The 27046-nt window shown below is 38.4% G+C and overlaps 2 protein-coding genes across 2 annotated transcripts; one reads left to right on the forward strand and one right to left on the reverse strand.

Annotated features, from left to right (window-relative positions):
* The first annotated feature begins 105 nt into the window (after positions 1–105).
* slc39a5 (solute carrier family 39 member 5) lies at positions 106–4864 on the forward strand. Its single transcript, XM_043224515.1, has 12 exons — positions 106–193; positions 711–879; positions 1267–1490; positions 1674–1818; positions 2547–2724; positions 2807–2976; positions 3073–3192; positions 3295–3352; positions 3436–3582; positions 4058–4138; positions 4213–4403; positions 4535–4864. Exons 1-12 carry the CDS (start codon positions 174–176, stop codon positions 4682–4684), a joined length of 1653 nt encoding a protein of 550 aa, XP_043080450.1. The 5' UTR covers positions 106–173; the 3' UTR covers positions 4685–4864.
* Positions 4865–5735: 871 nt separating this feature from the next.
* On the reverse strand, positions 5736–26547 carry ankrd52a (ankyrin repeat domain 52a). Its single transcript, XM_043224554.1, is given in 33 exon segments — positions 5736–14852; positions 15962–16053; positions 16210–16292; positions 16370–16455; positions 16549–16694; positions 16796–16882; positions 17609–17642; positions 17645–17695; positions 17790–18009; positions 18089–18206; positions 18520–18607; positions 18692–18893; positions 18972–19043; positions 19126–19157; positions 19160–19236; positions 20016–20091; positions 20192–20319; positions 20572–20640; positions 20839–20956; positions 21251–21334; positions 21945–22002; positions 22005–22069; positions 22145–22223; positions 22345–22557; positions 23091–23233; positions 23374–23461; positions 24281–24328; positions 24331–24461; positions 24464–24482; positions 24618–24688; positions 25387–25465; positions 25671–25754; positions 26398–26547. Coding segments are annotated over 33 exon segments (3219 nt in total). The 5' UTR covers positions 26425–26547; the 3' UTR covers positions 5736–14601.
* Between the last annotated feature and the right edge of the window lie 499 nt (positions 26548–27046).

The raw sequence follows: 27046 nt of genomic DNA on the forward strand, positions 1-27046 counted from the left end.
GATCAATGCCTTCCCATCATGTGTGTGTGATCTGCCATAGGCTTAAAACTGCCTGCTGGTGAAACATTAACCTCCTCTTCATAAAACAATGCGCCATGCCTCATGCTTAAACACTAGAATACTGAGAGGATACTGGAGATCATGTAACGGGATTAGGAGACTGCAAAAAAGTCATGGGCGGACAGAAAGTCTGGTAAAGAGTTGATTTAAAGCATAGAGTTAAAGCATAAATTCCTTAAGATGGCATTTTGGAGTCTTTAAATACTTAAAGATGTATTTAAAATGCTTGATTTTGCAATGTGTTTTCTGTAAGCATTCGAGTTTTTATCGGAAGTTTTTTATTACAATATATTGATCAAATGTTGCTTTTTTTATAGCCCTGAATGTGTCTTGCATGTATATACGATGTGCTGCTAGGTAGGCTTTTGAATGCAGATGTTGGTATCTTGGGAAATTTGTTAAAATCTCTTGTAAACTCCAGGAAAAACATATGAGAGTATTAGGATTATTTTCTCAGAGGGATAATTTGGGAAGCAGAAAACCTCATTTAATTTAAAACGAACATGTAAGATATTATAGAGCCCTCACTCGTGATTTTGATTGATTTAGAAATGCCTATTGAATTATGCTTGTTTAATTAAAATTGTGTTGTATTGACTGCTGAGGCTCACATTCTAAAATGATTAATATTTATTGGTATTTTCCCAAAGGACGACTCTGAGCTTTAATCTTCTGCTCTGCCACTGTATGATTTCCGTGATGATACCAGCCATATTTGTAATGGCAACACATGTCCAGGTCGACAAGCTTAGAAAGTCGAATGAAAATCCACAAGTTAAATCTGCACAGGAACACTTAGAGGAAGCTTTTGAAGAGCAGGTATGTCTGGATAATTCTGTCGAATCATAACATTTAAGCTGTTTTTGTTGCTAGTCTTTGTGACTATTAAGATTTACTCATTCCTACATGTCTGTTGAAGTAGATCTACCACATTCCATGAGGGATTTTTCAGAACATTAAGAGATGAAGTGCTTTTTGTTTGAGGGTTACACTGAGTGCAAAAAATCTTATCAACAATGACTGATGCAATCACTCCAATTTAACTAGGTTAGCTGTGGTTTCAGTATGTATGTTGAAATTCATGGATTGGTTGCAGACTTTGCAGACGGTTTATGACACCAAAGCACTATCATAAAGACACAGACATGTGCGAATCCTGAAAATGATGTCTGTTGATATAATAGTCAGATTTGATCTTCTCCCAAGGGCTACTACTTGCAACGGCTATTTCTTCAGTATGGGGAAAATGGGACTTTAAACTATGAGGGTCTGCAGAAGTTGCTAGGAAGTTTAGGTCTCGGAGAGGTCAGTGTCCTGGAGATCCGACATGGTGGAGCGAAGCATTCTTCTCAACCCCAATCCCATTCCCACTCACATGAAGACCATCATCATCCTCAAAGGACCACAAACTCCCCTCCACTCAAAGAAAGGTAATATGGCTAAAACGTTATTGTAATCTTCTTCACATTTACTGTGGTTATTCACTTTTAAGTTAACTATTTAAATGTACGTTTTATTATTCCCACAAAAAAGTTTTTGGTTATTGTTTATATAATTTAAATACAGTTTTATGCTCATTCCAATGAATAATCCATTGAAATATTCCATCCTAGACCTCACATTAAATCAATCCTCAGTGGATCTTCTGCAGAATGGGGAAACTCAGACTATTTTCCACACCCTGGTCTAAGAAATGAACTGGAAGAAAGTGTGTCACCGCTGACGGACCATCCAACAGAGAAACACCTTCATGGGAATGTGAGTATTTATACCTAAACTTCCTGTTAGAGTGTTACAAATGGACAAAGTCTACCGCTGAATTCTTTTCACTATCACATGATCAAAGGTCTGTTGATATCTTGAGGTGTGCAGACAGTAAAATTCAATTAATTCTTCCTGTTCTGTGTGATGTACACAATATTTTGGAGAGAAATAATCATCTAAGAGGTCTCTGCTGAGAGGACTGGTTTAAGCTGGTTATTGCTGGTTTAGTGCTGGTCTAAATGGTGGACCAGAATATGATACGATGCTATACAACTCCGTAAAAAGCTTGCAAAGCTGGCTGACCATCATGAATCTACTGGTGATGCTGGTTGATGAGATTATTCTGGTTAAACTACCCAAGAAACATTTTTGGACTACCAGCACGCAAACATGCCCAACTGTGGATCAGCATCTGCAACATGCAAATTATTTAAAAGTCAATATCCAGTCATTATTTAAAAAGTTATTGTTATGAGATAATAATTGTAATAAAAAGGTGATATAAAACATCAAAATTATGGGTTAAAATGTCCTAGTTACAGACTAAAAAGCCATCATTTTCATGATTACATATCACAGTTATCAAATAAAATCAATACTATAAGTTAAAATGGTAGAAATTAATACAATCTAAAAGTCAAAATTGTGACATAAAAACCAAAGAAATAACTATAGTTATACCCCCTGATTCTCATCTCATATTTTGTACTCCCTTATCTCAGTGTCTAAATGTTACCCAGCTCCTGTGGAACTTCGGGTTAGGCCAAGCATCCCATATCACTCCTTCCCACTTCACCTTCCTCTGCCCTGCCCTCCTGTACCAGATTGACAGCAGAGTGTGTCTGCGGCACACAGAGGAGCAGTCACAGGGAAGCAAAACCAGCGAGGGCTTCCTGAGAGGTGTGTGTCAAGTGTGATATCAGAATCAATTTTGTGTTTGTTTTCGTGATAGAGCAGGTTAAACAAAGATACTGTATCTCAGCACTAGGATGGGCTTCCTTGGCACTCTTCGTTATTAGTTTGCCTTCCCTGGTTGCCCTGGGACTGGCTCCCCTGCTCCAACCTTCCATCCTTCAAATCTTCCTCTGCCCGATGGCTGGCATGGCAGTGGGGACGTTATGTGGAGATGCCCTCCTGCACCTCCTGCCCCATGTAAGAAGCAAAATACAATATTAAGCATTTCAAGAAAGCATACAACTATTCTGTAATAATTCAAGTGCTACAGATGCATATTGTTTGTGATTCTAGGCCATCTTTAATCAGCACATTGAACATCAGGATGCCGTTTTCAAGGGTCTGAGTGTGTTGGGAGGACTTTACCTTCTGTTTGCTTTTGAGAGCCTTCTGGGACTTAAACAACATTTCAAAGTAAGTTTCATCCAGAGGGACTTTAATTATTTTTTATTCTGGAGAAAGAGATCTGGCAAGATTTTCCATTAATGTATTTTTTTTGCCCCCATTTTCAAACAGAATTTAAAGAAAAGGAAACATGATGAAGAGTCTGGAAGAGAGCTGGACGCACTGCAAGGTATGTTTAGTTTCAGACGAGGGAAAGAGCATTAATTCATTAATGATTATGAAAGTTTTATACTCATATAAACTTTGTCATAGGTACCTCATCAGCCATTCAGAATGAGAGTTCAGGGCATGGCCATTCTCATGGGCAGTCTGGACCAGGGAAGATGGGCCTCAGAAGCATGGCATGGATGGTGGTCATGGGAGATGGCATACATAACCTTACAGATGGACTAGCCATTGGTACATACAATTTTTTACAGAATAAAAGTGCATTAAGTAATAAGTATTTGTTTTTAAATGTTGCAAATTGTTTTTCCCCACAATCCTCTGTTCTGGGAGCATTTCAATTTACAATATCCTGTACTGTATTAAATTTACTTTACTGCAGCAACAAATGCACGTGTAAAACTATAGAATGTTACTTAACGGTAGGGGTCGCAAAAATACACTAAAATATATAGAGTTGCTTTCATTTAGAAATAAAATAATTTTTAAGCAATTCTGACACTTGTAACTTAGACATTTTTATGAAATAACCTTGAAAACTTGTGGCCTTCAGTATCCCGATTCTCATCGCCATTTAATATCTTTTTTTTTTTTTTTTTTTTTTTTTTGGATTTTATCATCTTTTATTGTTTCTCTAGTGCTTAAATGTGTTGCTAAATGTACTATACAAATAAACTTGTATTGTATTGCATTTGTTGCTCTCCTCCAGGTGTTGCCTTTTCTCAGAGTCTGACTGGCGGACTCAGCACTACGATCGCTGTGTTCTGTCATGAGCTTCCTCACGAGTTAGGTATGACAGCCATTTCCATTATATGTGCATTACGAGTATTGCATATGTATATATTCCTCTGCTTGTGTCTGCAGGAGATTTGGCAGTGCTGTTGGCCGCAGGCTGGCCTGTACGGAGGCTGGCTGTGTTCAGCGTCATCTCTGCTCTGCTTGGCTTTATTGGCGTTTTAACAGGAACTGCACTTGGAAACCAGTGGGCGACACACTCACCTTGGATTCTCACCATCACCGCTGGGGTCTTCCTTTATGTTGCTCTTGCCGACATGGTAATAATCTTGATTGGCAAAATACAATAATGACAATTTATCTATGTCTTCATTTTTGAGAAGCTACTGTAACCACAGTAATCACACTGAATACAGTGTCTTTATAGAATTTGATGTCTCCGTTTTTCTAGATGCCTGAAATGCTTCATGGAGATGCTGGATCTTTGAGTCCTCTGAGGCGCTTCCTCCTGCAGAGTTTGGGTCTGTTGATAGGGGGCGCCATCATGCTTTGCATTGCCCTTTTTGAGGACCATATAGCTGTTAGCCTGGGAGAAATCTAAAGATGTGAAGACTTGCTTAAACGAAATCCTCAGGATGTCACACCAGAAATTTCCTTCCAAAGAGGAGTATTATGTACTTATTTTATCCCGTAATGAACTACTGTGTAGCTATTGTGTGGATATTCTGAAGAAAGCACACTGGATGGATTGCGATAAAAGGGATACAATGACAGAAACTCATATATACACATCCTTGGGCAATTTCTCTTAAATCTAAGCTGGGTTTTAGGTAAAAACTTACTACTGAGTGATGACATACAAAATGGGCTAATGAGAGCATTTCAGGCCTGATGTAATGATCAAGTTCAACATCATCAGTACATTTTTTTTCTTTATCATAAAAATGTTTGTCTTGCAACTTTAAATAGTTTTTTTTTTTTTTTCCAAATGTGTTGAACATGGTTAAAATGATAAAAATCAAACCAAATATCACAACCGTAATGTCACTGTTTCCAGAAAAAGAACATTTATGAATTTATAGCCATAATGAAGTTGGATATTAGTTATAATTTTAGTTTCATAATTGTAACCTGCATACTTAAGCAATTATTTCAAAATAACACGAAAAGCATTGTTCTAAATAAAAACCTATTATTTAATGAAAAGTGTAATTAAAATGGAAGCTTGTTTCTGCGGCAAAATTAAAAGGTAATTTGACTCTGAACCAGGACAACTTTGACGATTTTCCTAGCAATTTTGAGTTTATACATAGTACATAAGTTTCTCTCTCACATCTCAAATTATAGTTTTATTTGGGAGGTATAAATTCTCCATATATACTGAATTGCAAGAAAAATTATAATGATAGTTAACGACAAAACTTTATTATTGTAGAAGTAAACAGATTTATTTAGATGACTGCTGAAGAGAAAGGAAACACACCAATGAAAATATTAGCAGGCCAAGCATCATTTTCGTTTTGAGCTGCTTTACATTCATCTGAACCAGAGCAGTTATCCTTATTTGATGTGATACCATGTAATAATTAGTCTGTTTCAACATGCTAAATCATGGGGTTCAGAGCAACAAAAGAAAGACACGCCACAACAACTTGTATGTAGCAATAGCATTTTATTTCAACATTACCAATTCTAAGCCACGATACTGAATGACAAGACCTACTGGCTGCAGCAGTTCATGAACCTGACTAACAAAAACATATGGGATATTTTTTTTTGTCTTTAAAGTCAGAGAGACCAGTTCATTTTTAATAAGCTCAAATTAAAAATGATTATGTTCTTTCTTACTTAAATACATGTACAGAGTTTCACATCTGTTAGTAACAAGTAACCATTCACAAGCTCATACTATGAATTAACAAGGCAAAGTGCTTTCAGGATTGCATTGTCACATAAGGAAATGAATGGCTTGAGGTCTTTTTGTGGGGTTGAAAGGGTGAGGGTTCGCCTTCCTCAGGTCTAGGAGGGGGTCACGTGACCGTCCTGACAGATTTGGGCAGAATCCACCGAATTCGCCCCGTGCCCCCAGGTCCAAAACGGATATGTACAGAGGTACAAAGTTGGCAGGGTGGCGGATAGCTAACACGGATTAGCCAGTGACCAAAGTAGTGTTTTTGGAAGGGCGTAAGGCTAGGGAACTCTACATACCCCATGTTTTAGTACAGAATGAATGTGCATAACTCAAACCAACCAACCCCCTTTCAAACCCCCACCACCAGTAGAAAATTGAGTTGTTGCTTCAGTACCAAAGTCATACAACCATCCACGCACTCTACTGAACTCGACCAGATACACGTACATACCATGAAGAGCTGTAAACTTGAGTTCAGAGCGCTCACAGTGAACATTTAGAAGTGAGAAAGAGACGGAGGAGGAAAAAAAAAAATGCGAGCATGAATGTAAATGCCAGCTAGTATAGGCTGATATTTTTCCCTGTTTTGTCAAAATAAAGCAAAAAAAAATAAAGGAGCAATAGAGGCAAGACACATATGACATCATTCGAAATATAATGGGGAGAAAATTGGATTCGAAGAAAAAGAAAAATAATACAGTCTGGCTTCACATTCCAGTGGTACTCTGTTGTGTATACACTTACAAATATCATGTTACACACAGACAGACACACAGTCAAGTACACTAACTGTCGTCTTATATCACCGATTGTTGGTTATAAGTTATATATCTGTTCATATACATATATAATTCCATTTGTCATCAACAATTGGTGGAGTTTTCAATGCATCAAGCTGTAACACAGAGGTAGGATAATGCTACTTAAAATGCCTCACGTTTTGCTAATTCTAAACCATTGTGTTGGCGATGGGTCAGGCTTGAAGCGGAGCGGCAGGTTTGTTTTTTTTTTTTTTTTTGATGCAAGCAAGTGGTGATCTTATTGGTTGATACGGAATCGGTGTGATGTCGTAGACCCTGCAATGGTCCCAGGCTTCTGCTGGTGATGGTATCTCCTACACGTTCAACTTAAAGACAGGATAAGAATATTTGCAGATATGTCGATGAGGTATACAGGGTTGATATGACCCCTGTTCGTCGCACTCGCACGCACAACACATACACACTGGGTGCTGCCCTACACGATCGCTCGCTACGTTTCCATCGTCGAAACAATTAGAGGAGAGTGGCGCTCAATACTCGAGTAAATAGTGCAGTTTTGTTTTTTTTTTTGTTTTTTTAAAGTCAGGGTCACATTTCCTTCACATCTTAACGCATTTCAAATACTTGGCATGTTCAAGCAGAGCTTGGAAGCAGTGACAGTAACCCTGTTTTAGTGGGAATCCATCTAAGCGTTTCGGTGATGGAAGCACAGCCACGGTGTAGTATTTTTGCTTTTTTTTTCTCTCTCTCTACGTAACAGCAATCTTTTGGAAAGTCTTAAAGACGGCGGGTCCTAGTGAAACCGGATTCAAACACGGGACGCAGGAGGTCCGCTCGATTAAAGCCAGTCGCCTCGAAATGGCCAAATCCTGCACGCATCCAATTCACATTCAGTTTGACTGAAATAAGGCTCTCTCAGCACTGAAATCTCTTAAGTTGGATTCAGTTACAAGAAGAGGGTGTTAACCTAAGGTGCCACAGATTACATAGCCAGGCCAAAAGCAGCCAGAGCCAACAAATCTTTAGAAATATACAATTGTCTCTTGATACTTGTATTGCTTGTTCTTGAATGAAATCAAGTGGCCATCTCTACAGAGACATACATTGGTCCTATGTTGTGAAATACTAGATTACTTTATTCACTGTGCTCCCTGTGATATCAAATATGAAATCATTGATTGCTTCAAGCCAAAATGAAGGACCTTAAAGTAAGTTGCAACTTAAGGTATTCTGAAGATTATTATATGACTTCTGGTATTGGTTGTCAATGGTACGTCTGTTTTGTACAATGAAATTCAAAAAGGAATGTTTCTTTATGATACAGGTTCCATTTTTTGTTCATTTTTTTTAAACTTACAAAGACATTTAAATGACAAATACTGGGATCTTTACGTCCGACCGAAAAAACAAAAACTGATCCAAGGATAAGCAATGAGACGTTCTTTGGTACCGCATAACATATGGCCCAAAGTTCAAATGTGTGGGGAGAAACAAAACCCTGCATATTTCACTGCTGACAACAAAAACAACATTCAAGATACCATTTCCAAATAGAACTATCACATCTCTAATCCAAAAAAAAGAAAGAACTGTAATTCTAGGCAATGCGCTTCGCTTTTGGTATCAAATCAATTGATTAGAGGTAAATGAATAGGTCTAAACACCCCCCAAAAACACACACACACGCACGCACACACACATAAATGCTTAACATGCCACAAAAGCAGACACAGACTTTAAGTGGCGCTGGAGAAGGTACATGGAAAACGACACTCTCTGACCTATCAACCAATGAGCAAACAGAAATGCCATCTTTCCAGTAAGCAAGAAGTATTGATAAGGCTTTGACACCTATCACAGTTTCCACCAAGTCCATTGTACATTCCACAAGAAAGTGCCACTTATGGAGGCAAAGCAGGAAGGAGTTCAAATTTGTACAATCCAAAAAAATAAATAAGTAAAATAAAATACCCTGCTTAAAGAAAAAAAACTAAACAAAACATGATGGATGATGTAAGAGGGCATTTTCCTCCATTAAGGATACTATGGCGCACAAAAAAAGTTATTGCACTTCAGTCCATTTCAGGTGGATACTTTGACGTCGATACAACATAGAGAAAAGGAGTCATGCCAACATTCTACAAGACACTGGGTTACAACTAATCTCCAATGCATTACCACACAAAAACGACACGGCACACGTCTACTTCACTACAGAGTTCACACGTTGTAAAACTAAACACGTTTTTTTCCATACAGAGTTTGAACAGGTCACTAGCTAGAACCGATCAAATGTTGTTTCGCCGTTATGGTTTCATTCAATTTACAAAAGTTAATTATTCATCTGCGTCGTGTGTCATGACAAATTTGATCGCGAGTTTTGACGGCTCAAAACGCAACCACGTGGATGGTGGCTATTTTTCGAAAACGTACAACAGTTGTTCATTCATAAGGCTCACTAAAGGTGTTAATGGAAGACCATACCCTGTGGCATGTACTTGATAACAAAAGGCACAATCCCACATACTCATCACAAAGTGTAGTACTTTAAAGAGATGATGAAGATGCTTACAGACTCCAAAGAAATAGCAGCATGCCACGCAAAGCAGTCATTTTCTCAACCGAAGCCAACAAGCAAGTAAGGTCAGTGTTAGATTTACAGATGAAATTCTGAAGGTCCGTGATCGCTCATTGAAGCTCTTGGGCCATCTCTGGTGGCACTATGCAACTCTGCGAGTTAAAAGAAAGTATTCCTGCATAGCTTTTTTTGTTTTTCTTTTTTTTTTTTTTTTTTTTTTACATATGAAAATGCTTTTTAAAGGGATCCCTACGTGCCCTGTCAGATCAGCCATTCAGTCAGGCTCCGGTGGTCTTCTAACTAGCCTTATGAAAACAAGCTGCTGGCGAGAACAACAAAAAGCAGCTATTTTTGATTAGATCATTCGCTTGCAGATTTACAATTTGAACTATTAGCGCTTACTGAGTAGAAACATGAAGTAACACTAAGCCAGGGTGAAGGACATCATCAAGTTCAAGAGCACCCCTTGAAAACGCCAATGTTTTCCATTTCAAGGCCTCAGAACGTGACCATAGGATTCCAGTTGCACAGAGCATGCGTAGCTAAAAGCCCACCCAAATTTCATGTACCAGTATATATAGCACGATAGATTTTAAGGACAGCTAGTTTACGAGGTAAGATTGCCACGTCAAGGCAATTCCGACCACACTTCTTGAGGAAATATGTACAGCACATCTTCTTGTGCTCTTGTTTACCTTGTTAGAAATATTTGCATTTATAACATCACACAAGTATATACTACCTAAATGTTTCAACTAAGACACTGAAAAAAGGGGAGAAAAGGTATATACTTGTATAAAAGAATTTAGCATTGGATAATACATCCTTTTTTCTACTTGGATGTATTCCCAACCTTTTAGCATTCACTACCCGTTTTCCCGTACTGATTTTTTTCTGCAAATTGGTGTTTTTATAAATCAGTACTTTTGATGTTTCATTTAGGAGAACTTAAACTCAACATTGTCAGATTTTTGCTTAATGAGTAAAGTTGGTCAAACATTAGCTGTTCCAAATAAATTTTACAGCTAAATATTTGAAACATATGTATAAAAAAAAAAGATTTTGTTTCCTATGTTCTAGTGCAAAAACTCCTAATAAATTCCATGAAAATGATTATTTTGAGGCCAGAAGCCATTATGGTACATCTTTCAGCAAAACAACCTATAGAACAGTGTGCTTCTTATGAATCTCATCGAAACGAGATCCCAGGTTAACGACAAAATCTCTCAAGTGCTGCTGAACTATACCGTTTCCTCTTAAGGCAAAAAGTTGGGAGATAGACATAGGTTAAATGAAACGGGTGTTTTGAGTATTGCCTTAAATGGATGTGTCTTCAAGTAGTAGGGACGCTGAGGTCCACTGAGGTAAATCAGACATTCTATCAGCCATTAATACCTTTGCGAGAAAAAATGATATCGATACAAAAATGCAAGGATGGACATACAATAAGGACACTGAGTTAGCTACAATTAATCTGCTTTCCAACAAAATGGTTACAATTATTAGACGACTCGAGTTTCCAACTGCCTGCATTTAACTGCAACCATTATAGCTCGGTCAACAGGCAATGAAAGCTGGCCCTTCATAGCAAAAGTGTGTAAAAACAAACAAAAAGAAAAACAAGCACACAATTTGCTGATCCAGAAGAAAACAAGAAAAGCTATGTAAATGTGTCATTTTGGTAAATGTCAGATTTGCCCTTCGGTTAATAATGAAATTAAGGCGTTTCGTAATTCCATTGCTTTGATATAAACCTCAAATTATCAGTGGTTTGTGGGAACTATCAATTACAATAGAACGTTTAGAAAATATCGTTTTTGAAGGAGCCATTGACTGAACGACTCAAATCCAGAGACTCAATTTATAAGGGCAAATGCTAAGTTATGGCTTAGCCACGAAAGCATTCAAATGGAGGTGATCTCCACCGAGGGCTAACCAGCCCATCAGTATAGCTTAGTTACGAATATACTGGCATTTTTACACAGTCTGATTGTGAACGTACTGGCATTTTACAACAACTAACACACTACGTGGATCTCCAAAATATATAATGGGCACAGTAGCTTATGTTAGCTTGGACTTCGTTCATTTTCTTTTTTGGTAATGGTCTTGACGCACACTCAAAAACTGAACCCAAGGAATCATTCATTCACATTTTTACAAACGTATCAAAATGAGAAAGGAAAAAAGAAAAGTTATGGCACTAAATGATTTCAGGGAGGAAACCCCCCCCTTATCAGTTATCAGTTCTCTAGCCTACAAAAAAGAAAAAGTCTTGCCACTTTGTGACCAGTTCCCTTATTGTTCGTACACAGAACACCTAATGCACCAACTCGGTCTATTAAAAAGGTCTGAAAGGGTTCAGTTCCAAAGTTCCTGTTGTCAAGCTAATTATTTAAATCGCTAACTACTGCATACAAGTTTTTCCACCAACATCGAAGCAAGCTGCTACTATCATGGCATACATTCGACAAAACAATTCAATTTTAGTGCAATGCCAATAAGACAATTAGAAATTTGAAAGTACGTTTTAGTTTGTTTTGGCTGGATAAGAATTATTTTCGCTAATAAATAGACAAAGATCACCTCTTAAAGAAAAAAAAAAAAAAGAATTAGCTGAGATACAATCGAAAGCAGCACTTTTTCTTGCACCAATATGAAATGTATTACTAATCACAGGCTCCACGGGCACTTGTTTTTTTGAACGCAACTACTTGTGGTATGACTAGCTAGACTAAATTTATAAATAATTTTTTTTAGTACAACTACAAGCAGTATAACTGGCAGTGCAAATAACTTCAAGCTCATCAACTTGCACTTCATTATCGTACCCTGTGCTGTCTACACACGCACCGATTCCCTCCACCAAACCGCAGCAAAAGTTATTGTACGTGATAAAGTCAACCTCAAGAACAGGTAACCATGTTTGAAATAAACTCCCACGAGGGACTTCCTCTTAGTCATGTAGCCCACTTTAAAATATTTCCCAGGCAAAACACTGCGATATAACTTGACTAATCTGATTTGCACACATGCACGTTTGTACTCTTGCAAGTAGAGGTCAGATATTTGCCCATTTACAGCTTGTGACAGATGCAAAAGCGCATTTTTTTAAACCATCTTTTTTTTTTTGTTACTGAACAAGCAAGTGCTTTATATCAGGTCTGTGTGGAGTGGAGAAACTTGTTTAAGCAGCCAAAACCTGTCATTACAAAGAGGTCATTTCGTGAATCAATATAAATATGCTCTCCACACAGCCTTTAAACATCTAACGTTACGGTTTCGTTTGTCTACACACCTTCATTCACCCATAAAATATCAGTTAAATGTTACAATACTTCAAAGCTACTCTATCTACGTCACTAAAATCCTGATATACTGTAATGAAAGCAATAGTATTGGTATATTTGAGAACAAGTCCACATTTCACGCCTGAAAGTATGCATGAATTCTTAAATTAAGAGATACAGATTTGTATAGCTCTTCCTAATTGGAAAACAAATGACGCTTTTGCTTGTTTAGGAAAAAAAGAAATCTATGGCAAAATTAAAAGCCCTTTCAACTGATTGTCTCATTACTGACTGAGCATATATTGCCTGTTTGTGGTGAACAAACAAAAAAGGGATGTTTTAAACACTCACTCACAATGTTCTTATTTTGTTAAAAAAAAAAAAAAAAAAATTTGTGTGCTTAGTAAAAACCTAATGGAAGCACAATCTTGACTTTGTTAATTAATCTACCTTTGGCAATAAGGAAGCATTTTAAAAAGAGCAGGGGTGAATCTTATTTCAGTACTTGCCTTTTTGGATATCTATTGGTTTCTATTAAAATGGTAATTAGAAATCACTTGACTTTGGTCATACCCATGACTGCTCCCCAACACCATAAGCAAAAGGTAAAAAAAAAAAAAAACCCACACACTTCACATATACACTCCCCAAAGTCTAAAACAACCCAAGTGGGTTCTGATATATGAATCACATGTTCATCTATTCAGGTGATCAATTCATAACGGATTTTAGCGAAATAATCATTTCACTGGTCGAAGCACCATTTCAACAACTTTAAGGGAGCGAACATGGTGTATTTAACTGATTGGACAAAACTAAATTCAGTAGGCACTGTGAAAGCAACTCCACACTAAATATTATAGCAAAGCAGTAGATTTAATTGAAGAACTTTTATGAGTGACAAAGCAACACAAATAAAACCAAAGGTCCCAAGGAGCAAGTACTGCGTATGACGTTTGCATCTGTAATGATGTTTGTGCTTTCTATACTTCCTTAGTGTAGCGTTTTCAAAATGTTGTTTAAACGGCCAAAATCATGACACTTTTAATTCCTTTCTTCTGCCCACCTACAAACAGTGATCTGGACTACCTAATGCCTCCATTGTAAACCTAATATGAATTTTCATCCTCAAAACCCATCCAAACACTATCCCTTTTCTCTCTAACAAGTAAACAAGCGTTAAATATCAGACCCCACTCTCAGGAGGTCATTGGTCTTTTGGCTTAAGGTAGTATGGTTTCCCTTCTGTCAATATGATTCTGTTAGGTTGTTTGTTTTTTCCTGATCTGTGCTAAATCAGATTGCACCTCACATAAAAACCTTGAAACGAAATAATCAAGTATGGGATGAAAAACTTGGACTGTTGCGCAAAAGTGGATGTCACACATACACGTGCACGCACGCACACAAACACACGTACACACACACACACAAGACCACTATCAAATACATGGTCCCGCAAATTCATGCAAATCTAGTGTAACCCGTTTAAATTGTTCCTCAGGGCAGGCTGTAAATTCCTATGCAAGGCCACAGCGTCACGCAAATAGGAGGCATGATATGGAAACCCATCCATTATCACTGTTACCATGGAGACACACAGCTGCATAATTCTAACATGAACCGAGTCGAATCGACCGCAAATGGAGAAGAAATAAAGGACTGACTCGCCAGTGATGGATACTGGTTCGAATAGATGGCTTAGATTCAGATTTTAGACTCATACTGAATGGACAGCATCTAAAATGGGAGTCAGGCAGTGGGAGGAAAAGGAAAGCGGGGAAAATAAATAGAAATAAATAGCTAAATTCGTCCTCTCGTGTTTGCTCTCTACTGAGATGTGAAGAAAAGCTTTGATACTGGCACAGGAGGGATGTGTGGCTGTAATTGCATATAGGTTTATCTAGGTGTGTAGAGAGGACCAAACCAAGCGACCACGCTTTTTTTTTCTTTTTTTTTTTAGCGAGTAAGAACGCCTTACTCGGTCAAGTAGCCATCCAAGCCAATAGTAGCACCATGGCGATCTTTGCCGTAACCATGGCGAAGGCCTCCATTGGGCAGGGGGGGACAGGCGGCGGTGATGCCACAGTGCTTGAGCAGGTTGAGGCTGGGAGACGACGGTGAGGATGAGGAGGGAGTGGAGGAGGAAGGCTTCATGGTTGACAGAATGAGAGCTAGGCAGTCGGCAACAGCTTTATTGGACGCGCAAGCCAGGGCTGGCGTATGACCTGTGACGTGACAAAAACACACAGGCATCTTAGCTAAGGAGAAACTCATTCAAATGTAGCAGTTACATGATTTCTGCAGCAGTAGTTGAAAGGATCGTTTACCCAAAAAAATGAAAACTCTCATTAATTACTCGCCCTCATGACCTTTTTGTGTGCAAAGAAAACAAAAACAACTTTTTTCACCAATTGCTTCTCTTCTGGGACAGTCTGCTGCATTAACGAGTACCACAACACACAAAATGTGCTCATGCTACTTGGTAAATTACGGTTGAACCACTGACGTCCCATGAACCATTTTTAATGATGTCCTTAATGCTTTTCCATGCCTTGACAATGGTAGGATCCTTGCTGACTATTGAGGGTTCGAAAGATCTCAAATTTATCTCAAAAATATAATGCGTGTTCCTAAGACAAAAAAAAAAGGTCTTGCAGGTTTGAAAGGACATGAAGGTGGGTAATTAATGACAGGATATTAATTCTTGGGAGAACCATCCCTTTATTGATGGAGTGCTAATGTACCGTAATTTCCAGAAAGTCGCTTTGTTTTTAACATCTGAAATGTTCTGCAATTTATATTCCAAAGTAATTAAAGATTATACTGAATGCTATCATATTTATTTTATTTTTTAAATGTTGTTCTTTGGAGCAAAAAGGAACTAATATACTACAGTGATAATGTTTTGGAATTGTTTTATTTGCCATTTTTGACAAATTTTCCTTTAAACTGCAATTCAACTGATGTTAGTTTTTAATCCTTTCTCAACAGTGATTTTTTTTTACCTGGTCCAACTAGTATAAAATTGCAACACACACACAAAATGTAATACATGTAGGCTAATCTGGACAATCTAAAACTGGAATAATTAGCAGATTTGTCATGTTTCGAATGGTAAATTACTAGTATGCTAACTTAATCAGTATTAATATAGGATTTCTAAATTCTTCCATGAAACATTTGCACAATATACTTTAACCCAATTATTAGTCTTTGCATCAGTTCATGTTGCTGTGAGCCGCTCACGCAAACTTTTCCCAAAAATGCAAAACATGGATTTGACTGTATTGTTTTGCAAATTTACTTGGAAAAACCACAGCAAGGCCTGTCTTACCTTCCTCATCCACAGCCAGCACTGTGGCTCCACGATTCAGCAAGGCCTGAACCACGGTGGCCAAACCATTTCTGGCGGCAATGTGGAGGGGCCTGAAATAAAAAAGCCAAAATTAAGCAAATGCGTCACAAAGCCAAATTAAGCAAATGTTTAAAGCTAGTCAGGATGCTCAAAACAACAAAAAACAGCAATGCTATGATATTCCTACAGGGTCATGAGTAATTGCAAACTAGGACAAAGAAACTCACATCTGAAGCATACTGTTGGTTGCATTTATGAGGATAGGGTTGTGGATCTCCTTCAAGATCAGCATGGCACACATTTCATGAGCCTTCAAAGACAAAGACAGTTAGGAATATGTATTTTGAGATCTATTCAAGAGAACATTTAGTGTTCAAGTTTTGTTACCTTGCTGCAGGCCAAGTGCAGGGCAGTGTTCTTGTTCACATCCAGGAGGGACAGGTCGGCTTTGGCTCTGTGCAGCAGCAGCAGGGCTGCAAATGACATGAGACAACTCTCCATGAGACATGAGACTTACAACGTACAAGGGTCTTGGTTTCCTCGTGTCACACATGGCACAGTCTTACCCACAGCACCGCTTTGACCGTTGTCGGCGGCCACCATCAGTGCAGAACGCCCTGAGTGGTCCACGGCGTTGATGTCAGCTCCGTGCCGCAGAACCAGCTGCAGCCCAGCCACGTCCTCGGCAACTGCAGCCGCGTGAAGAGGGGTCCTGAGTGCATGACCACAGCCATTTAGAGTGGATTTCAATCTGAAGCTATTGTTCAACTAATATACATATATAATCATATTTTAATAGCTACTCGCACTAACCTTCCTTTGGCATCCCTGATGTTTACCAGCGAATTACAAACACTGGATTCCAACAGCAGCTCTGCAGAACCACTATGGCCATTAATGCTGCAACAACATGCAGCATGGCGATCAGGAAATATGTACCATGCATTATAAATTATATTTCAGTGTCTGAACAAGAATCCATATACACAAACATTCAAAAGTATGTTTTTTTTTTTTTTTTTAAAAAAAAAAAAAAAAAAAAAAAAAAAAAGTTTCTTATGCTCACCAAGGATGCATTTATTCAATAATATAAATAATAAAATAAAACAATGTAAAATTTTATTGCGACTTTTAATATGTTAAATGCCGATTTAGAGCTCAAGAAACATTTTTATTAAATGCAGAAAACAGTAGTGCTCATAATATTTGTGTAGAAATTGATTAAAACAATTTTCACGATTCTTTTGAGAAATAGAAATTTGCATATAAAAATGTATTGATATAATTATATTATATATATTTTAATATAATATAAAAAATTAAAACAAATCCTTGTTGCCAAATTCAATGCATACTTGCCATATACAAGTATTACCTGTGTTTTTAATGTTACTGTCCTCACACCTTTGAACAATTGTGTTGAACAACAGTTTGTGTAACACCATTATAACTATGAAAATATAAGTGCAGAATTACTGGAATTGTTCATTTAGAATTATTATAAACATGCCAATTTAATTAAGTTGCTTGACTTTTTTTTTTGTTCCGTTTCTGTTTTCCCATGAATTATTTCTAATAAAATAAAATGAGTACAACACCTTTGAAACTTAAAAAAACAATACTCACAGAGCACAGTGCAGTGGGGTGAAGGGGTTTCCTCCTGGATACTACATGGTTTAAGTTCAAGTAAAACATCCAAACAGTCTTCATGACCTGTTTCACAAATAGCACAAGTCATCCATTTAACTTACCGACAGTTTTAGCAATGCGAGTGAGCCGTTGAGGCTCAAAAGGTCTGAGCTCTTACCGTGATAGGCTGCCCAGTGTGCGGGTGTGTAGCCGTGGCGGTCTGTGATTGGGTCGTGGGGATGGGAGTGGTCAGCAGCAGAAAGAAGATTGGAGAGAATGTCAGCATGGCCGCAAGAGGCAGCCAGATGGACCGCGGTTCGCCCCTGAAAATCTCTGCTGAGGACTGAGATGTTGTGTGACAGCAGGGCGGTTATACAGTCCTCCCGACCCATCACCGCCTTCAAAGACAGCTCTGGTTAGCAATCTCCCATTATGAGGACTACAGCAAAAACTTTACTAATGATTTCAGAATCTCACCCCTCTGTGTAAGGCTGTTCTTCCTCTCCTGTCTCTCATATCAGGGCAAGCTCCTCTCTCCAGCAGCAGATGCACACAGTCAGTGTGTCCCCCCAGCACTGCCAGCATTAGTGGAGTTCTATCAGAAGAGAGAAACAGTGAGAATATATGTAGTTTAGTTTTGATTAGTTTCAATTGAGCATTGTTTGGGAACATTTTAATAACATCATTACAATTTTCTGAGGATCTCTTCTCTAAAACAGTGCTATGCATGGCTTATTTTTTGTTTTTGAGTATTTGAAAGTGATTTACATGTGAATTACACATTTTGACCCAAAAATATTTTGTAAATATTTAGCAAGATGCATTATCTGTCACATGAAAAATAAAAATAAAAATAAAAAAAATTAAAAATAATTAAAAAAACAAGAGAGCCATCAGCTCCTACATACTGTCCCTCTGCATCTGTAACATTAACAAGGTCGGCTCCCCCCTCGCTACAAAGCAGCATCCGCAGACATTCTGAGTGGCCATTGGCAGCTGTCATCGAAAAACACAACAACTCGTCAAAATCTCACAGTAAGATAAGATTCACAAGCCAGTTTACACATGTGCTCTCTGTACCTGCAACATGAAGAGGACCCCATTTGCTGCGGTGCTCTGCGAGCAGGCAAGACGCTGATTGGCAGAGCAGCAGCTCCACGCAGCGAGCATGTCCTCTTTGAGAGGCTACATACAGCACAGAGCGCCCCACCGGGTCACAGGCATCCACATACACTCCAGACTCAATTAACACAGTAACACATTCCCAGTGACCCGACTCCACCTGACAACAAAAGGAGAGTGAAATTTATTATTTATTAGCTCAAAGAATATCTGATCTATATTGACATTTTGTACATACCGCCAAGTGTAGCGGGCTGACCGACCCGTTGCTCTCCTTTTCTCCTAGTGTGTTGAAGCACATCTCCAAAAGCTACAAAATCAAGAATGTATGAGGTGTTTTGCTGTAAGACGAAATCACAGTGGATGATGTTAGAGTGAAAGGTCAGTCTCACCAGCTCCAGGTTTTGTTTGTTGCCGTGGGCGCGGCATAATGCACAGCACTGTATCCTTTAGTGTTGCACAGAGATGGATCAGCGCCATTATCCAACAAATGCTCCACACACCTAAAAAGCATCAAAACAATTTTCTTCTTTCACTAACCTTCAGAAATTTAGGGTATATGTAAATTTTAGCTTAAAGCAAAAATCGGTTTTCTTTGCTTAAAGCATTACATTTGTTTAAAACAATAATTGTGAAAAGCATCAGACAGAATCTTTGTAAAAACATCAATGTTTTCATTATACAGTATATCTAAAGATGCATCCTTGCTAAAATAAACCTATTGTTTCTTAATTTGTTATTTTCTATTTGTCTTTCTTAACTACTTTGCTCACCCCGAGGGGGACCGTTAAAACACTGTGCAATATTATTCATTGTTTGTATTTTGTGTTCTTGCACTGATTATGTCTTTGCACTAGTTTGCACACCGCTCCCCTGCTGTTTGCACTAGTCTGCACACGCGTTGCACTTTATGTGGCTAAGACACTGTCTTAGCTCAGTATGCGAGTTCTTTTGTATTGTGTATTTTGTTGTAAGTGTGACTTCATGCAGCACCAGGTCCTGGAGAAACGTTGTCTCATTTCACTATGTACTGCACAGCTATATGTAGTTGAAATGACAATAAAAAGCCACTTGACTTGCAGTACCTTAATAGACCACTAGGGGTCTGCATATAACAAGCACTAAACTGAGACAGATCACATTTTCTGCACCAACGATTCCCTTGCAGATGGTCATACGACACATAACATAAGTGTAAAATATATACAAAATGTAATAATAAAGTAAGTCACGTGGAAAAAAAAAAAAAAAAAAAAAAAATTAATTAATTAAAACAACTTACAGGAAGGATTCTTTCTCCCCATCCTCCTGGTTCTGATGGGTGCTGGCATGGGGTCGGTCCGTTCTTAGGAAGACAGCAAAAATCAGTAAAGCTATATACACCATGCACTATTATATTTAATAGATGCAATAGGATGTGTGGGAGTGCAGGAGCGCATTTCACCTGCAGAACGCAGATCGATGCAGCTGAATAGTGTAAAGGTGTACAGCCAGAGCGGTCACGCTCGTTGACCCCGGCCCCTGCTCCAATCAGAACCACTACACACTGATACCTCCCGTTAGCAGCCGCATAGTGCAAAGGAGTCCTGGTGGAGAGACGTAAGTTCAAATACTTAAAGGTCAAGCATACTTCATTCCAAAATAAGAAATAAAAATAAGAAATTGCACCCAATACACTGAAAGCAGAAACATTTAGTCAAAATAACTTTGTTGACTAAATTAAAGTCAATACAAAACTGCATATTTAAGTAATTATTATTAAAGGTGATAAAATATTGCAGAGCATCAATACTTGGCATAAGGAATATTTACATCATGCACACTTCAGAAACTTGTACCTTCCAAACTTGTCCTTCTTATTCATGTCAGCTCCACTGCTTAAGAGCAGGTTGAGACATTCAACATTTCTGAATGATGAGAATAAAGAATATGCATAAATACTTTAAACATATTTTGCAATTAACATTCAGATGCTGGTTTTTGAGTCAGATCAGCAAAATGACCTTGGTTGGCATTTGTGCATAAAATGTTGTTATATGGGACACCTGACAAAGTGGGCCAGTGGCTTTTTAAATAGCCCATTCTAAGTAGAGCTACAGTCTCACCCTCCAGAGGCAGCAGCGTGTAGACAGGTCCTCCCGAAGTTGTCTGGGGTATTGATGTCAAATCCGGCAGAGAGCACGTGTTCTTTACTCATTGACAACACAATGCTGTAGAGCTGACCTGCAAAAAAAGTCAATGCAGTGCTAGTTAGAGGAATGCACTGTCACTTTGGCTGGAAGTAAAGCGGTTAAGTGATTTAACACTTCAGTCCGTTACTAATGAAGTAGTATGGGATTTGACATTTTGTGTGAAGTAACATGCACGTAAATATGACAACTGTTTAGTACCATTTTATTACTTTCACAGCACTTCCCTAAGGGTCAAGGATATATACAAATATAGTCTAGGGTCAAAACCATTTTCATTTGGCCCCTTGCTGTGATTGGTCGCTGTATATGGAGGAATTGTGCGTACCTGAGGAAAGTAGCTTACGACAACAGTCAGAGGACCCGTAAAGCACAGCTAAGTGTAGAGGAAACATCCCATGAATCCCTTTGTCTGTACAAAGAGGACAAATAAGCAAATTATTTCATTACACATGCCACAAGCAGATAACATGCAAATGGCGAGGAGATTAAAATCAGTTTCCTTGTAAATGCAAATTCCTTTTGCATTTACATGGAAGAGGGGTAGACTTTTTTTTGTGTCAGAAATACAGGGAGAAATGAGATGCACATGAAACAAATACACCTAATTATATTATGTGACGGTGTCTGCTATTAACAGATTTTTTTTTCATGAAAAAGCAATGAAAACATATTACATACTGTATATTCAGATTTTTGTTGTAGTGTTAATGTAGTCTTGCATTTTTTTTAAAGCTATTTTGCTCTTTCTTGCCATTTATTAAGCCAGTAACATGCTTTAGCCCAGTCTTAATAATGTTAACTAAAACTAAATCATTTGTAAATTGTGCACTTTTTGTTAATCACAATAAGGCTAACATATAAATATCACGAAAAACTGAAATGCAGTCTTGACAACTGAACAAGTTAAAGTACTCTCGAAATTGTACCGAGTATGATAAAGACATTACGCAATTGTTCTATTGTGAAAGATGACTTTACTCCACTCACTACAAAGCAAAAAACAAAAACTCAATAAACACGTATGTACCTGGCTGTGTCAGCACCGTTTGTCATTAAGGTGCTGATAAGCAGCTTCGTGGTCCGTACTTAGCAGCAACATGAAGAGGAGTATTGCCATATCTGTCCACACAATCTATCTCCCCACCTGAGGAGACAACAACTGGTGGTCAAATACTACAAAAGGTACTGGAAATTAAGTGGAAAAGGAAAAGTAACTAACCATTTTGAATGAGGATCTGAGAGCGAGTGAAACGTCCATGAATGGCTGCCATGTGCAAAGGGCTTTTCCCTTCTTTACTCTGTTCAAAGGAAAAGAAGAAATAAGCATCTAAAAATATTGAGAAAGTAAGCATACAAAAACGCAAGTCAAACGCATTTAGATCATCCAATCAGAGCCATGTCTTAATAAGCCATCCAGACCTGCATGTTGACATCAGCACCGTTGTTGACCAGCAGCTCCAGACAGAGAGCCCCATTAGTGGACACGGCAGCCAGGTGCAGGGGCGTGTAGCCGCGGTGGTTGGGCTGGTTGACGTTGGCCCCACGGTTGACCAGCTCGTTGGCTACGGCCTCCTGTCCCGTGTAGCAGGCCACATGGAGAGCAGTGTTTCCAAAGGCATTAGGCTCATCAATCTGAGAAACATTGCATGGAATAAAATATCCTGTAAACCAAAGATCAACCATCTTTCTTTTTCAGAAAATAGACAAAAATAGCGATGACCCATTCTGCACTACAGATTTTTTGCCACCATCTAGCTAGTATAAAATTGTGGGTCATGACAATGTTAATTGACAAATCATTTAAATACAATTTTTTAATTTTTTCCCCATCGACTGACAGCATGCATATAATGCGCACAACACACACAAAATTATCACTCAAGCAGACCAAAACCAGGTACTTACGGTGTACTTTTTGGCCTAAAATTTGTTTAATCAAAATTTGTTCTGATTTAATGCGTAAAAAAACACATTGCGTTACAATCAACATTTATCTGGGTTAGAAAGGGCCACGTTGTCCAAAATGCATCATGCTAGAATATGGCTGACATCACGTTTCTGATGCTTTATTCTAATCCATCAAAGACAAATTGTTAAAATGATTTAGGAACCAAACACTTAATCAAAACATGTGAAAAAGCTCAACGTCGAGCCCTGGTGCTGACCTCGGCTCCATTGCGTAACAGGTACTTGACCACATCGACGTGGCCACTGGCAGCAGCAGCGTGGAGAGGGGTGTATCCTCGCTTATCCTTACAGCTCTTATCCGAGCCCTGAGACACCAGCAGCTTAACCACCTCCAGATGTCCTGAAAGAAACAAACAGGTAAGTATTACTGCTATTTCCAGGAATCACCACTAAGTAGCTAAAGATGATGAAACCAATCAATTGCTATTTAGCTACAGAAAACACCTACAACACTTCAGAAAGATACGAGTATACACTTACCAAGGTAAGCTGCCCAATGAATGGGCTGCCTGTCCTTCTTGTCACTGGCACTCAGATTGGCTCCCTTGTTCAGCAGCAATTTAACCATCTAGTTGGCAGCAAAAGCACAAAGTCACATTGTATCTGTTTATTAAAACCATCTGTGCATTAGAGGCACCCATGAGAACCCAACAAAAGAAAGTCACAGTTTTAACCTATACAGGCAGAGATGTAAAATCAAACTAAGGAAATTAAAAAGGACTGGTATTTCAGTACAAAGTTAATAGCTTTTTTATTGCAATAATATTTTTTTTGTGGCGCATAAAAGCACTTAAAGCATGAACCTGGCATCACAAATAAATAACAACAACATTACTACATTACCTACAAAACTATTTTATCTACAGTGCAGCCTAATGTAAAATACACAAAATAAATGAGTCATATTCCAATCATGGAAGACTGAGTAAATTAAATTTTTAATGCTTAATATATTCCATATTCAAAATAAACAAATATTACCAAAACATTAATGCGACTGTGCACAAAATGGACTTTAACTCAAAGACAATCTAAAATATTAATATATTTAAAAAATACAAATATGATCAAATATTTAATTACTGTGACTCCCAAACTCCCTACACAGATATTATGAACTATTTAAATTGAATACATTTTAAGATTTTAATTCTAATGTCATCTATTTACTTTTGACATTTTGAAAACTTTACAAACAGTTCCAAACAGTGACTGAAAGCAGCAAAGGTTATATCACACATCCAAATGAAAGTATCTGTACTCGCTCTAATGGCAATTTGCACTTTCGCAATCTTGTGGAGAGCTAAAACAAAGACGCTGAGGGCTGAAGCGGCCCACCCTGATGTTTAATTCACCCGAGTGCATTAGATGAGTAATTCCACCCTACCTCCTGGTATCCACTCTGAGCAGCGTGATGCAGGGGCGCTCTGCCCGTCAGCGGTCGGCCATATTCAGGCTGGTCACATGGGGCAGCAGGGTCTCGACGCAACGCGTGGCTCGGTTGGCCGCTGCGATGTGCAGTGGTGTCTGCCAGAACTTATCCCGCGCGGTAACGTCAGCTCCTTTCTTAGCAGCAGCCCCACAGCCCTCTGGGTAAAAAAACCAAACAAACAACAAAACAAAACAATGAATCATATTAAATTGCTAAAAATGCTAAACAATGGCATGAGCAAGCTGTTACTCGGATTGAGCCTCCACTCAGGCATATAAATCTGGCTGCTTACCTCGTTTCTGGAAGCAGCTGCTCTGTGCAACGGTGTTAGCCACACGTGATCCTTTGCATTGACATTCGCACCTATGCACATAAATGAACGAAGTTAATAAATGACTAATACTTAAAAGCATTCCATTCTTAAACAAGCCATTCCTCATTATGAATTAATTCGTGGCTAAAGGGCGTTGTTAGGCATGTTCTACAGCAGAGCCTCTTATACCAAAATGCTAATACATGACGGTTAATAAAATCATTAAGGAGACAATTTTTTATTAAAACACTTAGCAAATTAAACTAAGGTGAAGCGTGCCATTAGCATTAGCACGTTGTAAAAATAATGACTGTTTTCAAAATCCATGCTCTTGGTTGAGCCAAAATTAAAATTACAGTTTTACATTCTCATATGTAGAATTTAATCACTACATTTGTATCATTAGATGAGAAGTTAAAGTGCCTCAACCGCTTTAGAAGGTGCTGTGTGCTTGACATATAGACCAGTGACGCCTATACCTTTTTTAGTCAAGTAAAAATTTCTTTATTGTAACATCATTGATTTAGATGATTGTAAGCTTTTCATTAATTCTACAACTCGCATTTGGAAAACCTTGATTTAGAATGAACTTATGCCAATGGGAGTGACTATTTTATATGTCACTATTTTATGCATTTCAGCAACGCTAGACTACTTTGTTTTCCCAATCAGCTTTTGATACCAAATCTGTTTTATGAATAAAAACCATTACTGCATATGGTGGCGGCACTGCTGTTTAAGGTCATACCGGCGCTGATGAGAAGCTCCATTATATGAACGTCCCCCAGCCAGGCAGCAGCATGAAGAGGTGTGCGGCGCTCTTGGTCCTGACATAAGGAAGTAGGGGAGAAAAAAAAAAAAAAAAAAAAAGTTAACAGATTTTTTATTTCCTTTCCACACTGTCGTTTTTCATTAAAGGCCCACACAGCCCATATGTACCGTCACCCAGGCAATCTGTCCGTAGTTATTACATCACATGCAGATGAGACACATAATTCACGCTCACACTAGAATACGCCATTCGGAACATACCAGTGCATTGACTTCATCTTTCTTGTGCAAAAATAACTTCACTTCATCCACATTTCGGTTAAATATGGCCTGGACCAGAGGCGGCTGGAGGAGGAGGCAAAAGGGTGGATGTTATGAGAATGCTACAAAACATGACAACAAATCCAAACCTTTAGTTTAAGCAGCTTCTGATTTCAGTGTATAGCGTTAGATGCCAATTGTAAGGCGTATAACTGCACGACTGTAATTAAATATCAAGATCACTGAATATCATGAGAGCTTCATCAAAATACACACACTGCAATTGTATCTACGTAGATATGATCAATTTGCACACAACACTGTTATACAAAAAGATTACGCAACAAAAGCATGAGCATTTGTTAAATAGATTAATAAACCCGTGCGTTTTAAAAACATAAACACACAATAGATATTTTCCAATGCGGCTGGCTGACACCCAGCTCATTAGGCTAGCAGGCAGGCTAACGTCTGGGCGTGATAAAAGGTTATTTTTTCATTTTATATCGCCTCTCGGGTGGCCCTGCTCTTTATATACACTAAAAACGTGACGTTCGCAGCTGAATGCATGACAAGAACACAAGTTTTTAGGCGATAACTATATGGGGAAATGCTATAATCCATCGTCAGGGTGCTAGCTAACATATCAGGCTCTGCATACAAGCGCAGAGAGCGAACCAACAAACTGCTTGATTTTCGCCACTCGTGGGGTTTTAATATCCCTCACCTGGTCTGAAATATTGAGTACCCCCATCTCCCTGCGTCAGTCGGGCCGAAAGTCCCTCATCAGTAAGGAATCGAGGCTGGGAAACCAAGACAACAATCTTGTGTTGCGATTATAGACGTGATGAGTGAGTCTTTAGCTGGTGAGGCAGTTGAAAATAGCGACACCAGCGTGATGGCCGCTTGCTGCACCAACTTTCACAATAAATGCCCGCGAACTAAGCCTTGCCCTGCAAAATAGGTTTTCACGCTTTAAGGTGGCTTAAATATCTATTGTTCGCTGCGCGTGGATACTAGTATGGAAAGTATTTACTGTGTTAAAATTAAACATATTTTTACACAGACATTTAGAGCACAGAATTAAGAGCTAAGGATGCCGTGTTAATGCTCAAAATTAAAGATGTAATGGCACATCAAATGTAGTAAAAAAGATGCCTGCTTTGACACACCTTGGCCTCTAGATACGGATATACAGTTAAAATGGCTGTGGAAATGCATGCACCTCTGACACCTTCTGTGCCGCCTTTTTTAGTGTAAATATGAAGATTTAGAGAATATATAAATACAATAAAAAATAAAAAATTGCAATTTGTATTTATTTATTTTTTACAGTGTAATTGTTTTTCCATGAAACTACACTGAAGCAAAACTGA

This window comes from Puntigrus tetrazona, chromosome 23 (genome assembly GCF_018831695.1).
Source record: "Puntigrus tetrazona isolate hp1 chromosome 23, ASM1883169v1, whole genome shotgun sequence".
In the NCBI taxonomy this organism is placed as follows: Eukaryota; Metazoa; Chordata; class Actinopteri; order Cypriniformes; family Cyprinidae; genus Puntigrus; species Puntigrus tetrazona.